General features: G+C 51.2%; 1 protein-coding gene across 1 annotated transcript in view; it reads right to left on the bottom strand.

The window, feature by feature from the left end:
- LOC116958330 (cyclic nucleotide-gated channel alpha-3-like) overlaps window positions 1-19,816 on the bottom strand; it is a 76,793-nt gene that overhangs the window by 20,555 nt on the left and 36,422 nt on the right. The window contains exon 7 of the mRNA XM_076058546.1: window positions 13,456-13,560. Within this exon, the coding sequence (XP_075914661.1) occupies window positions 13,456-13,560 (105 nt within the window). The remainder of the gene's footprint in view (window positions 1-13,455; window positions 13,561-19,816) is intronic.

Below are 19,816 nucleotides of genomic sequence, written 5' to 3' on the forward strand. Positions count from 1 at the left end.
CCACCACACTCACTACCACGCTCACCAACACGCTCACACACCACACAACACACTCACCACACACTCACCATCACCACAACACTCACCAACACGCTCAACAACACACTCACCATCACCACAAACACTCACCAACACACCCACCAACACACTCACCATCACCACAACACTCACCAACACGCTCACCAACACACTCACCATCACCACAAACACTCACCAACACACTCACCAACACACTCACCACCACCACAAACACGCACCAACACACTCACCAACACACTCACCAACACACTCACCATCACCACAACACTCACCAACACGCTCAACAACACACTCACCATCACCACAAACACTCACCAACACACCCACCAACACACTCACCATCACCACAACACTCACCAACATGCTCACCAACACACTCACCATCACCACAAACACTCACCAACACACTCACCAACACACTCACCACCACCACAAACACTCACCAACACACTCACCATCACACTCACCAACACGCTCACCATCACCACAAACACTCACCAACACACTCACCAAGACATACAAACACTCACCAACACACACACCAACACGCTCACCACCACACTCACCACCACCAGAAACACACCAACACGCTCACCAACACACTCACCACCACACTCACCACCACCAGAAACACACTCACCAAAACGCTCACCAACACACACACCAACACACTCACCACCACACTCACCACCACACTCACCAACACACTCACCAACACACTCACACACTCACCAACACACTCACCACCACACTCACCAAAACACTCACCAACACACTCACCACCACACTCACCACCACACTCACCAACACACTCACCAACACACTCACACACTCACCAACACACTCACCAACACACTCACCACCACACTCACCAAAACACTCACCAACACACTCACCATCACACTCACACACTCACCAACACACTCACCACCACACTCACCAACACACTCACCAACACACTCACACACTCACCACCACACTCACCACCACTCACCAACACACACACACTCACCATCACCACAAAAACTCACCACCACACTCACCAACACACTCACCAACACACTCACACACTCACCAACACACTCACCAACACACTCACCACCACACTCACCACCACACTCACCAACACACTCACCAACACACTCACACACTCACCAACACACTCACCAACACACTCACCAACAACACGAACACTCACCACCACACTCACCACCACTCACCAACACACACACACTCACCATCACCACAAACACTCACCACCACACTCACCAACACACTCACCAACACACTCACACACTCACCAACACATTCACCAACACACTCACCACCACACTCACCAACACACTCACCAACACACTCATACACTCACCAACACACTCACCAACACACTCACCAACACCACGAACACTCACCACCACACTCACCACCACTCACCAACACACACACACTCACCATCACCACAAACACACACCAACACGCTCACCAACACACTCACCAAGACACACACACTCACCACCACACTCACCAACACACACTCACCATCACCACAAACACTCACCACCACACTCACCAACACACACACTCACCAACACACTCACCATCACACTTACCACCACCAGAAACACACACCAACACGCTCACCATCACCACAAACACTCACCACCACACTCACCAACGCACTCACCAACACACTCACCAACACACTCACCAACACACTCACACACTCACCAACACACTCACCAACACACTCACCACCACACTCACCACCACACTCACCAACACACTCACCAACACACTCACACACTCACCAACACACTCACCAACACACTCACCAACAACACGAACACTCACCACCACACTCACCACCACTCACCAACACACACACACTCACCATCACCACAAACACTCACCACCACACTCACCAACACACTCACCAACACACTCACACACTCACCAACACACTCACCAACACACTCACCACCACACTCACCAACACACTAACCAACACACTCACCAACACACTCATACACTCACCAACACACTCACCAACACACTCACCAACACCACGAACACTCACCACCACATTCACCACCACTCACCAACACACACACACTCACCATCACCACAAACACACACCAACACGCTCACCAACACACTCACCAAGACACACACACTCACCACCACACTCACCAACACACACACACACTCACCATCACCACAAACACTCACCACCACACTCACCAACACACACACTCACCAACACACTCACCATCACACTTACCACCACCAGAAACACACACCAACACGCTCACCATCACCACAAACACTCACCACCACACTCACCAACGCACTCACCAACACACTCACCAACACACTCACCAACACACTCACACACTCACCAACACACTCACCAACACACTCACCACCACACTCACCACCACACTCACCAAAACACTCACCAACACACTCACCACCACACTCACCAACACACTCACCAACACACTCACCACCACACTCACCAATAAACACTCACCAACACACTCACCATCACACTCACACACTCACCAACACACTCACCAACACACTCACCACCACACTCACCACCACACTCACCAACACACTCACCAACACACTCACACACTCACCAACACACTCACCAACACGCTCACCAATAACACGAACACTCACCACCACACTCACCACCACTCACCAACACACACACACTCACCATCACCACAAACACTCACCACCACACTCACCAACACACTCACCAACACACTCACACACTCACCAACACACTCACTAACACACTCACCACCACACTCACCACCACACTCACCACCACACTCACCAACACTCACCACCACGCTCACTAACACTCACCAACACACTCACCAACACACTCACCATCACCGCAAACACTCACCACCACGCTCACCATCACCACAAACACTCACCACCACACTCACCAACACTCACCAACACACACACTCACCACCACACTCACCAACACACTCACCAACACACACACACACTCACCAACACACTCACACACTCACCAACACACTCACCAACATGCTCACCATCACCACAAACACTCACCAACACGCTCACCATCACCACAAACACCACCACACTCACCAACACTCACCAACACACTCACCAACACACACACCAACACACTCACCAACACACACACACTCACCAACACACACAAACACTCACCAACACACTCACACACTCACCAACACACTCACCAACACACTCACCACCACGCTCACCAACACACTCACCATCACACTCACAACCACACTCACCAACACTCACCAACACACTCACCAACACACACACACACACTCACCAACACACTCACACACTCACCAACACACTCACACACTCACCAACACACTCACTCACCACCACCACAAACACTCACCACCACACTCACTACCACGCTCACCAACACGCTCACACACTCACCAACACACTCACCAACACACTCACCATCACCACAACACTCACCAACACGCTCAACAACACACTCACCATCACCACAAACACTCACCAACACACCCACCAACACACTCACCATCACCACAACACTCACCAACACGCTCACCAACACACTCACCATCACCACAAACACTCACCAACACACTCACCAACACACTCACCACCACCACAAACACTCACCAACACACTCACCAACACACTCACCAACACACTCACCATCACCACAAACACTCACCAACACACCCACCAACACACTCACCATCACCACAACACTCACCAACATGCTCACCAACACACTCACCATCACCACAAACACTCACCAACACACTCACCAACACACTCACCACCACCACAAACACTCACCAACACACTCACCATCACACTCACCAACACGCTCACCATCACCACAAACACTCACCAACACACTCACCAAGACATACAAACACTCACCAACACACACACCAACACGCTCACCACCACACTCACCACCACCAGAAACACACCAACACGCTCACCAACACACTCACCACCACACTCACCACCACCAGAAACACACTCACCAAAACGCTCACCAACACACACACCAACACACTCACCACCACACTCACCACCACACTCACCAACACACTCACCAACACACTCACACACTCACCAACACACTCACCACCACACTCACCAAAACACTCACCAACACACTCACCACCACACTCACCACCACACTCACCAACACACTCACCAACACACTCACACACTCACCAACACACTCACCAACACACTCACCACCACACTCACCAAAACACTCACCAACACACTCACCATCACACTCACACACTCACCAACACACTCACCACCACACTCACCAACACACTCACCAACACACTCACACACTCACCACCACACTCACCACCACTCACCAACACACACACACTCACCATCACCACAAAAACTCACCACCACACTCACCAACACACTCACCAACACACTCACACACTCACCAACACACTCACCAACACACTCACCACCACACTCACCACCACACTCACCAACACACTCACCAACACACTCACACACTCACCAACACACTCACCAACACACTCACCAACACCACGAACACTCACCACCACACTCACCACCACTCACCAACACACACACACTCACCATCACCACAAACACACACCAACACGCTCACCAACACACTCACCAAGACACACACACTCACCACCACACTCACCAACACACACTCACCATCACCACAAACACTCACCACCACACTCACCAACACACACACTCACCAACACACTCACCATCACACTTACCACCACCAGAAACACACACCAACACGCTCACCATCACCACAAACACTCACCACCACACTCACCAACGCACTCACCAACACACTCACCAACACACTCACCAACACACTCACACACTCACCAACACACTCACCAACACACTCACCACCACACTCACCACCACACTCACCAACACACTCACCAACACACTCACACACTCACCAACACACTCACCAACACACTCACCAACAACACGAACACTCACCACCACACTCACCACCACTCACCAACACACACACACTCACCATCACCACAAACACTCACCACCACACTCACCACCACACTCACCAACACACTCACACACTCACCAACACACTCACCACCACACTCATCAAAACACTCACCAACACACTCACCACCACACTCACCACCACACTCACCAACACACTCACCAACACACTCACACACTCACCAACACACTCACCAACACACTCACCACCACACTCACCAAAACACTCACCAACACACTCACCATCACACTCACACACTCACCAACACACTCACCAACACACTCACCACCACACTCACCACCACACTCACCAACACACTCACCAACACACTCACACACTCACCACCACACTCACCACCACTCACCAACACACACACACTCACCATCACCACAAACACTCACCACCACACTCACCAACACACTCACCAACACACTCACACACTCACCAACACACTCACCAACACACTCACCACCACACTCACCACCACACTCACCAACACACTCACCAACACACTCACACACTCACCAACACACTCACCAACACACTCACCAACAACACGAACACTCACCACCACACTCACCACCACTCACCAACACACACACACTCACCATCACCACAAACACTCACCACCACACTCACCAACACACTCACCAACACACTCACACACTCACCAACACACTCACCAACACACTCACCACCACACTCACCACCACACTCACCAACACACTCATACACTCACCAACACACTCACCAACACACTCACCAACACCACGAACACTCACCACCACACTCACCACCACTCACCAACACACACACACTCACCATCACCACCAACACACACCAACATGCTCACCAACACACTCACCAAGACACACACACTCACCACCACACTCACCAACACACACTCACCATCACCACAAACACTCACCACCACACTCACCAACACACACACTCACCAACACACTCACCATCACACTTACCACCACCAGAAACACACACCAACACGCTCACCATCACCACAAACACTCACCACCACACTCACCAACGCACTCACCAACACACTCACCAACACACTCACCAACACACTCACACACTCACCAACACACTCACCAACACACTCACCACCACACTCACCATCGCACTCACCAACACACTCACCAACACACTCACATACTCACCAACACACTCACCAACACACTCACCAACAACACGAACACTCACCACCACACTCACCACCACTCACCAACACACACCCACTCACCATCACCACAAACACTCACCACCACACTCACCAACACACTCACCAACACACTCACACACTCACCAACACACTCACCAACACACTCACCACCACACTCACCACCACACTCACCAACACACTCACCAACACACTCATACACTCACCAACACACTCACCAACACACTCACCAACACCACGAACACTCACCACCACACTCACCACCACTCACCAACACACACACACTCACCATCACCACAAACACACACCAACACGCTCACCAACACACTCACCAAGACACACACACTCACCACCACACTCACCAACACACACACACACTCACCATCACCACAAACACTCACCACCACACTCACCAACACACACACTCACCAACACACTCACCATCACACTTACCACCACCAGAAACACACACCAACACGCTCACCATCACCACAAACACTCACCACCACACTCACCAACGCACTCACCAACACACTCACCAACACACTCACCAACACACTCACACACTCACCAACACACTCACCAACACACTCACCACCACACTCACCAAAACACTCACCAACACACTCACCACCACACTCACCACCACACTCACCAACACACTCACACACTCACCAACACACTCACCAACACACTCACCACCACACTCACCAATAAACACTCACCAACACACTCACCATCACACTCACACACTCACCAACACACTCACCACCACACTCACCACCACACTCACCAACACTCACCAACACACTCACACACTCACCAACACGCTCACCAACACGCTCACCAATAACACGAACACTCACCACCACACTCACCACCACTCACCAACACACACACACACTCACCATCACCACAAACACTCACCACCACACTCACCAACACACTCACCAACACACTCACACACTCACCAACACACTCACCAACACACTCACCACCACACTCACCACCACACTCACCAACACACTCACCAACACACTCACCAACACACTCACACACTCACACACTCACCAACACACTCACCAACACACTCACCAACAACACGAACACTCACCACCACACTCACCAACACACACACACTCACCATCACCACAAACACTCACCACCACACTCACCAACACACTCACCAACACACTCACCAACACACTCACCACCACACTCACCAACACACTCACCAACACACTCATACACTCACCAACACACTCACCAACACCACGAACACTCACCACCACACTCACCACCACTCACCAACACACACAAACTCACCATCACCACAAACACACACGAACACGCTCACCAACACACTCACCAAGACACACACACTCACCACCACACTCACCAACACACACACACACTCACCATCACCACAAACACTCACCACCACACTCACCAACACACACACTCACCAACACACTCACCATCACACCACCACCAGAAACACACACCAACACGCTCACCATCACCACAAACACTCACCACCACACTCACCAACGCACTCACCATCACACACACTCACCAACACGCTCACCAACACACTCACCAACACACTCACACTCACCACCAACACGCTCACCAACACACACACACTCACTCACCAACACACACACTCACCAACACACACATCAACACACACACACTCACCACCACACTCACCAACACACTCACCACCACCAACACACTCAACAACACACACACTCACGAAGACACTCACCAACACACTCACCACCACACTCACCAACACACACTCACCAATACACACACCACCACGCTCACCACCACGCTCACCACCACGCTCAGCAACACACACCAACACACACACACTCACCAACACACACACTCACCAACACACTCACCAACACACTCACACACTCACCAACACACTCACCAACACACTCACCAACACACTCACTCACCAACACACTCACCAACACACACACACTCACCAACACACACCCACTCACCAACACACACACACAACAACAACCGCCATTCGCCACTAAGTGGCGGTGACGTCACCACGACGCTTGTGCCAGGCTATGTGCACCCTGAGGCCACGTGAAGTGTCGAACGCCCGCCGGCAGGAGGTCACGGGGCAGACCCTGGTGCCACGGGTCGACTGACTGAGATGACTGGCTGATGCACCACCTGTGCCCCCTACTGTGCCAACCTGCTGTGCTTTAGCCACCCGGCGCTCCGCTCGCTGTTGTGAGCGTCGCTCCTCCGCCCTCCGTTGTTGTTGGAGGGCGACTGCCTCCAACTGCCCAGTAGCATCCTTCACGAGCCTCCTCCACAGAGGCCGATCTTGACACCGCTGGTACCAGTCATCGGCAAGTCCACTCAGCTCCACGTCCTCCTCTACCACATCACTCCATCTCTTCGCTAGCCCGTGCCGCGCCCACTTAGCCCCCTCAATCCGGCCAAACAAAAGCTGTTTCGGCATGCGGTGGCTGGGCATGCGGGCTACATGACCCAGCCATCGCAGCCTTGCCTGCCGGAGGAGCTCACCGATGGGACCCTGCCCAGATCTTTCAAGGATTTGTGAGCTCCTCACACAATCCAGTCTGGTTAAACCCAGGATGGATCGTAGGCAGGCCAGCTTAAATGTTTCTAACCGGCGAAGATGTTCCATTAGGGGGGTCCACGTTTCGCAAGCGTAGAGAAGGGAGGGAATGACCGTGGTCGAGAAGACCTGAAGCTTAGTGCGGAGCGACAGACCAGGTAGCTTCCACACAGTGTTACGCAACCGATGAAAAGATATTGCCGCTCGACTGATTCGGAGTGAGACCTTTGCTGTTAAACTGGAGCCGGTCACACTGCCCAGGTACGGGAAACTCTCCACTCTCTCCACAACTGCCCCATCACCGATCGGGAGTTGTGGGGGTGGAGTGTCCGATGGTACAAAATACCCAGGCAGGTGCTTAGTTTTGGTGGGGCTGATGGTAAGGCCCCACCTCTTAGTGGCACGCTCCAGTCTCAGCAGCAGCGTCTCCAACTTCTCCTCTGACTGAGCAGCTATTACCAAATCATCAGCATACATAACGTGGTTGAGCAATAGGGAGCCATCCACCGACCGCACCCGGGCACACACACACACACCAACACACACACACAATCACCAACACACTCACCACCACACTCACCAACACACAAACACACTCACCAACACACACACACACTCACCAACACACTCACCAACACACTCACCAACACACACACTCACCACCACACTCACCACCACACTCACCAACACACACTCACCACCACACTCACCACCACACTCACCAACACACACTCACCAACACACTCACCAACACACACACTCACCAACACACACACTCATCAACACACTCACCAACACACCAACACACACACTCACCACCACACTCACCAACACACTCCCCACCACACTCACCAACACACACACTCACGAACACACAGACCAACAAACACACACTCACCACACCACAAACACTCACCAACACACTCACCACAAACACTCACCAGCACACTCACCACAAACACTCACCAACACACACTCACCACCAACACGCTCACCACCACACTCACGAACACGCTCACCAACACACTCAACAACACACACACACACTCACCAACACACACACTCACCAACACACTCACCATCACACTCACCAACACACACACTCACCAACACACTCACCACCACACTCACGAACACACACTCACACACTCACCAACACACTCACCAACACACTCACCAACACACACACACTCACCAACACACACACTCACCAACACACTCACCAACACACTCACCAACACACACACTCACCAACACACACAATCACCAACACACTCACCAACACGCTCACCAACACGCTCACCAACACGCTCACCATCACCACAAACACTCACCACCACACTCACCAACGCACTCACCAACACGCTCACCAACACACACACTCACCACCAACACGCTCACCAACACGCTCACCATCACCACAAACACTCACCACCACAAACACTCACCAACACACTCACCAACCCACTCACCAACACGCACACTCACCAACACACTCACCAACACACTCACCACCACACTCACCAACACACTCACCAACACACACCCACTCACCAACACACTCACCAACACGCTCACAACACACTCACCAACACACACACTCAACAACACGCTCACCATCACCACAAACACTCACCAACACACTCACCAACACACACTCACCACCAACACGCTCACCAACACACTCACCAACACACACTCACCAACACACACACTCACCAACACACACGCACACTCACCACCACACTCACCAACACACTCACCAACACACACACACTCACCACCAACACGCTCACCAACACACACACTCACCAACACGCTCACCAACACACACTGACCACCACCCTTACCAACACGCACACACACTCACCAACACACCAACACGCTCACCACCACCACACACACTCACCAACACACTCACCAACACACACACACACACTCACCAACACGCTCACCAACACAGTCACCCACTCACTCACTCACCTACTCACTCACTCACCACTCACTCACCCACTCACCCACTCATCCACTCACCCATTTACTCACTCACCCACTCACCTACCCACTCACTCACTCACCCACTCATTCACTCAACACCCACCCACTCGCTCACTCACCCACTCACTCACTCACCCACTCACTCACTCACCACTCACTCACCACTCACTCACTCACCCACTCACCCATTCACTCACTCACCCACTCACCCACTCACTCACTCACCACTCACTCACCATTCACTCACTCACCCATTTACTCACTCACGCACTCACCCACTCACTCACCCACTCACTCACTCACCCACTCACTCACTCACGCTCTCACCCACTCACTCACTCACACACCCACTCACTCACTCATCCACTCACTCACTCACCCGCCCACTCACTCACCCACCCACTCACCCACTCCCCACTCACTCACTCATCCACTCACTCACTCACCCACTCACCGACTCATCCACTCACTCACCCATTTACTCACTCACCCACCCACTCACTCACCCACTCACTCACCCACTCACTCACTCATCCACTCACTCAACCATTTACTCACTCACCCACTCACCTACCCACTCACTCACCCACTCACCCACTCACTCACCCACTCACCACTCACTCACCCACTCACTCACCACCCACCCACTCGCTCACTCACCCACTCACTCACCCACTCACTCACTCACCACTCACCACTTACTCACCCACTCACCCACTCACCACTCACCATTCACTCATTCACCCACTCACCCACTCAGTGAGGGGAGTGGGTAGGCAGGTATATGAGTGGGTGAATAGTTGAGTGGGTGGGTAGTTGAGTGGGTGGGTAATTGAGTGGGTGGGTGAGTGGTTAGTTGAGTGGGTGGGTGAGTGGGTGGGTGATTGGGTGAGTGGGTAGTTGAATGGGTGGGTCGGTGAGTGGGTGAGTATTTGAGTGGGTGGGTGAGTCGGAGGGTGAGTGGGTAGTTGAGTGGGTAGTAGAGTGGGTGGGTGCGTGGGTGGGTGAGTGGGTGGGTGAGTGGGTAGTTGAATGGGTGGGTGAGTGGGTGGGTGGGTGAGTGAGTTGGTAGTTGAATGGGTGGGTGAGTGGGTGGATGGGTGAGTGGGTAGTTAAGTGGGTTGGTGAGTGGGTGGGTGAGTGGGTAGTTGAGTGGGTGGGTAGGTAGATGAGTGGGTGGGTGAGTAGTTGAGTGGGTGGGTGAGTGGGTGTATGAGTGGGTGAGTGGGTAGGTGAGTGGGTGTGTATGTAGTTGAGTGGGTGGGTGAGTGGGTAGTTGAGTGGGTGAGTGGGTAGTTGAGTGAGTGGGTAGTTGAGTGGGTGGGTAGTTTAGTGAGTGGGTTGTTGAGTGGGTGGGTAAGTGGATTGGTGAGTGTGTGGGTGGGTGAGTGGGTGGGTAGTTGAGTGGGTGGGTGGATGAGTGGTTGAGTGGGTGTGTATGTAGTTGAGTTGGTAGTTGAGTGGGTGGGTGAGTGCTTAGTTGAGTGGGTGAGTTGATAGGTGAGTGGGTGAGTGGATAGTTGAGTGAGTGGGTGAGTGGGTAGTTGAGTGGGTGTGTATGTAGTTGAGTGGGTAGCTGAATGAGTGGGTGAGTGGGTAGTTGAGTGGGTGGGTGATTGGGTAGTTGAGTGGTTGGGTAGGTAGTTGAGTGGGTGGGTGAGTGGGTAGTTTAGGGGGTGTTTAGTTGGGTGGGTCGGTATTGAGTTGCGTGGGTAGTTGAGTGGGTGGGTAGTTGGGTGGGTGAGTGGGTAGTTGAATGGGTGGGTGGATGAGTGGGTGAGTGGGTAGGTGAGTGAGTGTGTATGTAGTTGAGTGGGTGGGTGAGTGGGTAGTTGAGTGGGTGGGTGAGTGAGTGGTTAGTTGAGTGGGTACTTGAGTGAGTGGGTGGGTGAGTGGGTAGTTGAGTAGTTGAGTGGGAAGTTGAGTGGGTGAGTGGGTAGTTGAGTGAGTGGGTAGTTGAGTGGGTGGGTGAGTGGGTGGGTGAGTGAACGGGTAGTTGAGTGGGTGGGTGAGTGGTTGAGTGGGTAGTTGAGTTAGTGGGTAGTTGAGTGGGTAGTTGAGTGTGTAGTTGAGTGAGTGGGTAGTTGAGTGGGTGGATGAGTGCGTGAGTGGGTAGGTGAGTGGGTAGTTGAGTGAATGGGTAGTTGAGTGATTGGGTAGTTGAGTGGGTAGTTGAATGGGTGGGTGAGTAAGTGGGTAGGTGAGTGGGTAGTTGAGTGGGTGAGTGGGTAGTTGAGTGGGTTGTTGAGTGGGTGGGTGAGTGAGTGGATAGGTGAGTGGGTATTTGAGTGGGTGAGTGGGTAGTTGAGTGTGTGAGTGGGTGGGTGGGTAGTTGAGTGAGTAGTTGAGTGGGTAGTTGAGTGGGTAGTTGAGTGAGTGAGTGGGTAGGTGAGTGGGTAGTTGAGTGGGTGAGTGGGTAGTTTAGTGTGTGACTGGGTGGGTGGGTAGTTGAGTGGGTAGTTGAGTGGGTAGTTGAGTGGGTGGGTGGGTAGTTGAGTGGGGTACCTGCACACGAGCATGCACCAGTTGTACATGACAGGTATACTGATGATGGTGAGCCAGTTGTAGTAAGTGTTGCCTGCAGGGTCCAACACGATCAGCTCACGCTTTCTGTGGCGGATGGACAAGGCCCCGGGCATAGGAACGTCACGGCGAGTGGCACACCACGTGGGATAGAGAGAGGCGTAGACAAAGCTCCCCCAGGTAGCCTCTAACAGGGGCTGTAGGGGCAAGTGCTGTCAGTAGCAGCAGTCTGACACACTCGGTGACACAGTGACACACTCACAGTGACACACTCAGTGACACACACACACAGTGACACACACACAGTGACACACACAGTGACACACACACACAGTGACACACACACAGTGACACACACAGTGACACTCAGTGACACACTCACACAGTTACACAACAACAACAACAACCGCCATTCGCCACTAAGTGGCGGTGACGTCACCACGACGCTTGTGCCAGGCTATGTGCACCGTGAGGCCACGTGAAGTGTCGAACGCCCGCTGGCAGGAGGTCACTGGGCAGACCCAGGTGCCACGGGTCGACTGACTGACAGTTACACACACACAGTGACACACACACAGTGACACACTCACACAGTGACACACACAGTGATACACTCAGTGACACACACTCAGTGACACACACACTCAGTGACACACACATAGTGACACACACACAGTGACACACACAGTGACACACACACAGTGACACACAGTGACACACACAGTGACACACACACAGTGACACACAGTGACACACACACTCAGTGACACACACAGTGACACACACAGTGACATACACACACAGTGACATACACACACAGTAACACACAAACACAGTGACACACACACAGTGACACACAGACACACACACAGACACACACACAGTGACACACACACGCAGTGACACACACAGTGACACACACACAGTGACACACACACAGTGACACACACAGTAACACACACAGTGACACACACAGAGGGGGTGACCAGCACCCCCACGCCCGGCCGCCTTTGTCTCTCCCCCATCTGGTATCTGGTATCTGGCTACGCGATATCAGGTATCTGGTATCTGCCCACGTGATATCTGGTATCTAGCTACGTGATATCTGGTATCTGGCTACGTGATATCTGGTATCTGGCTACGTGATATCTGGTATCTGCCCACGTGATATCTGGTATCTGGCTACGTGATATCTGGTATCTGGCTACGTGATATCTGGTATCTGGCTACGTGATATCAGGTATCTGGATATCTGGTTACTGACTGCCTGGTATCTTGTATCTGGATATCAGGGATCTAGATTCCTGGTCCCTGGTATCTCGTTACTGGCTACCTGGTTATCTGGAATCTGGATATGTGGTATCTGGCTAGCTGGTATCTGGCTACCTGATATCTGGCTATTGTCTACCTGGTATCTGGATATCTGGCTAGCTGGTATCTGGCTAGCTGGTATCTGTCTATGTGATATGTGGTTACTCTCTGCACACGATCATTAAGGACCTTCATGATGGTGAGCGGGCCCGGGTAAAACTACGTGGCCGGGAGTCGGAGCCATTCCCTGTACACCTTGGGGTGCGACAGGGATGTCCTCTGGCTCCCACATTATTTAACATCTACTTTGACCACGTAGTTCGTGAAGCCTTCAATAGCTGTACCGGGGGAATCTCCATATGGTACAGATATAATGGGAGGCTGATCGATGCCCGCGTGCTGTCAAGGGATGGCTCCTTATTGGTCAACCATGTTATGTATGCCAATGATCTGGTACAGTGAGGGAAAAACGTATTTGATCCCCTGCTGATTTTGTACGTTTGCCCACTGACAAAGAAATGATCAGTCTATAATTTTAATGGTAGGTTTATTTGAACAGTGAGAGACAGAATAACAACAAGAAAATCCGGAAAAACGCATGTCAAAAATGTTAGAAATTGATTTGCATTTTCATTAGGGAAATAAGTATTTGACCCCCTCTCAATCAGAAAGATTTCTGGCTCCCAGGTGTCTTTTATACAGGTAACGAGCTGAGATTAGGAGCACATTCTTAAAGGGAGTGCTCCTAATCTCAGCTTGTTACCTGTATAAAAGACACCTGTCCACAGAAGCAATCAATCAATCAGATTCCAAACTCTACACCATGGCCAAGACCAAAGAGCTCTCCAAGGATGTCAGGGACAAGATTGTAGACCTACACAAGGCTGGAATGGGCTGCAAGACCATTGCCAAGCAGCTTGGTGAGAAGGTGACAACAGTTGGTGCGATTATTCGCAAATGGAAGAAACACAAAAGAACTGTCAATCTCCCTCGGCCTGGGGCTCCATGCAAGATCTCACCTCGTGGAGTTGCAATGATCATGAGAACGGTGAGGAATCAGCCCAGAACTCCACGGGAGGATCTTGTTAATGATCTCAAGGCAGCTGGGACCATAGTCACCAAGAAAACAATTGGTAACACACTACGCCGTGAAGGACTGAAATCCTGCAGCGCCCGCAAGGTCCCCCTGCTCAAGAAAGCACATATACATGCCCGTCTGAAGTTTGCCAATGAACATCTGAATGATTCAGAGGACAACTGGGTGAAAGTGTTTGTGGTCAGATGAGACCAAAATGGAGCTCTTTGGCATCAACTCAACTCGCCGTGTTTGGAGGAGGAGGAATGCTGCCTATGACCCCAAGAACACCATCCCCACCGTCAAACATGGAGGTGGAAACATTATGCTTTGGGGGTGTTTTTCTGGTAAGGGGACAGGACAACTTCACCGCATCAAAGGGACGATGGACGGGGCCATGTACCGTCAAATCTTGGGTGAGAACCTCCTTCCCTCAGCCAGGGCATTGAAAATGGGTCGTGGATGGGTATTCCAGCATGACAATGACCCAAAACACACGGCCATGGCAACAAAGGAGTGGCTCAAAAAGAAGCACATTAAGGTCCTGGAGTGTCCTAGCCAGTCTCCAGACCTTAATCCCATAGAAAATCTGTGGAGGGAGCTGAAGGTTCGAGTTGCCAAACGTCAGCCTCGAAACCTTAATGACTTGGAGAAGATCTGCAAAGAGGAGTGGGACAAATCCCTCCTGAGATGTGTGCAAACCTGGTGGCCAACTACAAGAAACGTCTGACCTCTGTGATTGCCAACAAGGGTTTTGCCACCAAGTACTAAGTCATGTTTTGCAGAGGGGTCAAATACTTATTTCCCTCGTTAAAATGCAAATTAATTTCTAACATTTTTGACATGCGTTTATCTGGATTTGTTGTTGTTATTCTGCCTCTCACTGTTCAAATAAACCTACCATTACAATTATAGACTGATCATTTCTTTGTCAGTGGGCAAACGTACAAAATCAGCAGGGGATCAAATACTATTTTCTCTCACTGTGTGTGTGTCACTAATTGGTGATGGGGCAGTTGTGGAGAGAGTGGAGAGTTTCCTATACCTGGGCAGTGTGCTCGTTTAACAACAGAGGTCTCACTCCGAATCAGTCGAGCGGCAATATCTTTTCATCGGTTGCGTAACGCTGTGTGGAAGCTACCTGGTCTGTCGCTCCGCACTAAGCTTCAGGTCTTCTCGGCCACGGTCATTCCCTCCCTTCTCTACGCTTGCGAAACGTAAACCCCCCCTAATGGAGCATCTTCGCCGTTTAGAAACATTTAGGCTTTCCTGCCTACGATCCATCCTGGGTTTAACCAGGCTGGATTGTGTGAGGAGCTCACAAATCCTCGAAAGATCTGGGCAGGGTCCCATCGGTGAGCTCCTCCTGCAGGCAAGGCTGCGTTGGCTGGGTCATGTAGCCCGCATGGCCAGGCACCGCATGCCGAAACAGCTTTTGTTCGGCCGGATTGAGGGGGCAAAGTGGGCGCGGCACGGGCTAGAGAAGAGATGGAGTGATGTGGTACAGGAGGACGTGGAGCTGAGTGGACTTGCCGATGACCGGTACCAGCGGTGTCAAGATCGGCCTCTGTGGAGGAGGCTCGTGAAGGACGCTACTGGGCAGTTGGAGGCAGTCGCCCTCCAACAACAATGGAGGGCGGAGGAGCGACACTCACAACAACGAGCGGAGCGCCGGGTGGCTAAAGCACAGCAGGTTGGCACGGTAGGGGGCACAGGTGGTGCAACAGCCAGTCATCTCAGTCGTGCTGACGTCACCGCCACTTAGTGGCGAATGGCGGTTGTTGTTGTTGTTGTCTGGTTACTGGCTACCTGGTATCTGGTATCTGATTATCTGGTATCTGGCAATGTGATATCTGGTTACCTGGTATCTGGCTATGTGATATCTGGTTACCTGGTATCTGGCGATGTGATATCTGGTTACTGGCTACCTGGTATCTGGTATCTGACTATCTGGTATCTGGCGATGTGATATCTGGTTACCTGGTATCTGACGATGTGATATCTGGTTACCTGGTATCTGGCAATGTGATATCTGGTTACCTGGTATCTGGCGATGTGATATCTGATTACCTGGTATCTGGCGATGTGATATCTGGTTACTGGCTACCTGGTATCTGGTATCTGATTACCTGGTATCTGGCGATGTGATATCTGGTTACCTGGTATCTGGCGATGTGATATCTGGTTACTGGCTACCTGGTTAACTGGTAGCTGGCTACCTGGTATCTGGATATCAGGTATCTGTCTACCTGGTATCTGGATATCAGGTATCTGTCTACCTAGTATCTGGTATCTGGATATCAGGTATCTGTCTACCTGGTATCTGGATATCAGGTATCTGTCTACCTAGTATCTGGTATCTGGATATCAGGTATCTGTCTACCTGGTATCTGGATATCAGGTATCTGTCTACCTGGTATCTGGATATCAGGTATCTGTCTACCTGGTATCTGGTATCTCGATATCAGGTACCTGTCTACCTGGTATCTGGTATCTCGATATCAGGTGTCTGTCTACCTGGTATCTGGATATCAGGTATCTGTCTACCTGGTATCTGGTATCTGGATATCAGGTATCTGTCTACCTGGTATCTGGATATCAGGTATCTGTCTACCTGGTATCTGGATATCAGGTATCTGTCTACCTGGTATCTGGTATCTGGATATCAGGTATCTGTCTACCTGGTATCTGGATATCAGGTATCTGTCTACCTGGTATCTGGTATCTGGATATCAGGTATCTGTCTACCTGGTATCTGGATATCAGGTATCTGTCTACCTGGTATCTGGATATCAGGTATCTGTCTACCTGGTATCTGGATATCAGGTATCTGTCTACCTGGTATCTGGATATCAGGTATCTGTCTACCTGGTATCTGGTATCTGGATATCAGGTATCTGTCTACCTGGTATCTGGATATCAGGTATCTGTCTACCTGGTATCTGGATATCAGGTATCTGTCTTCCTGGTATCTGGTATCTGACTATCTGGTATCTGGCGATGTGATATCTGGTTACTGGCTACCTGGTATCTAGATATCTGGTTGAGATATCTCTTGGTTATCTGGTATCTGGATATCAGGTATCTGTCTACCGAGTATCTGGTATCTGGCGATGTAATATCTGGTTACTGGTTATCTGGTATTTAGATATCTGACTATCTGGTATCTAGCTATGTAATATCTGGTTACTGGTTATTTGGTTACTAGTATATGGATATCTGACTATCTGGTATCTGGCTATGTGATATCTGGTTACTGGTTATCTGGTAGCTGTCTACCTGGTATCTGGTATCCGGTTATCTAGTAGCTGGCTACCTGGTATCTGGTATCTGGATATCAGGTGTCTGTCTACCTGGTATCTAGATATCAGGTATCTGTCTACCTGGTATCTGGATATCAGGTGTCTGTATACCTGGTATCTGGATATCAGGTATCTGTCTACCTGGTATCTGGATATCAGGTATCTGTCTACCTGGTATCTGGTATCTGGATATCAGGTGTCTGTCTACCTGGTATCTGGATATCAGGTATCTGTCTACCTGGTATCTGGATATCAGGTATTTGTCTACCTGGTATGTGGTATCTGGATATCAGGTGTCTGTCTACCTGGTATCTGGATATCAGGCATCTGTCTACCTGGTATCTGGAATCGCGATATCAGGAATCTGTCTACCTGGTATCTAGTATCTGGCGATGTAATATCTGGTTACTGGTTATCTGGTAGCTGGCTAGCTGGTATCTGGTATCTGGCTATGTAATATCTGGTATATGATAGCTCGATATCAGGAATCTGTCTACCTGGTATCTGGTATCTCACGATGTAATATCTGGTTACTGGTTAACTGGTATCTGGCTACCTGGTATCTGGTATCTGGCTATGTAATATCTGGTAGCTGGCTACCTGGTATCTGGCTAGCTGGTATCTGGCTAGCTGGTATCTGGTATCTGGCTATGTA

Source organism: Petromyzon marinus (assembly GCF_048934315.1).
Source record: "Petromyzon marinus isolate PM22_M1 ecotype Great Lakes invasive population chromosome 76 unlocalized genomic scaffold, UKy_Petmar_22M1.pri1.0 chr76_unloc.2, whole genome shotgun sequence".
NCBI classification, from domain to species: domain Eukaryota; kingdom Metazoa; phylum Chordata; class Hyperoartia; order Petromyzontiformes; family Petromyzontidae; genus Petromyzon; species Petromyzon marinus.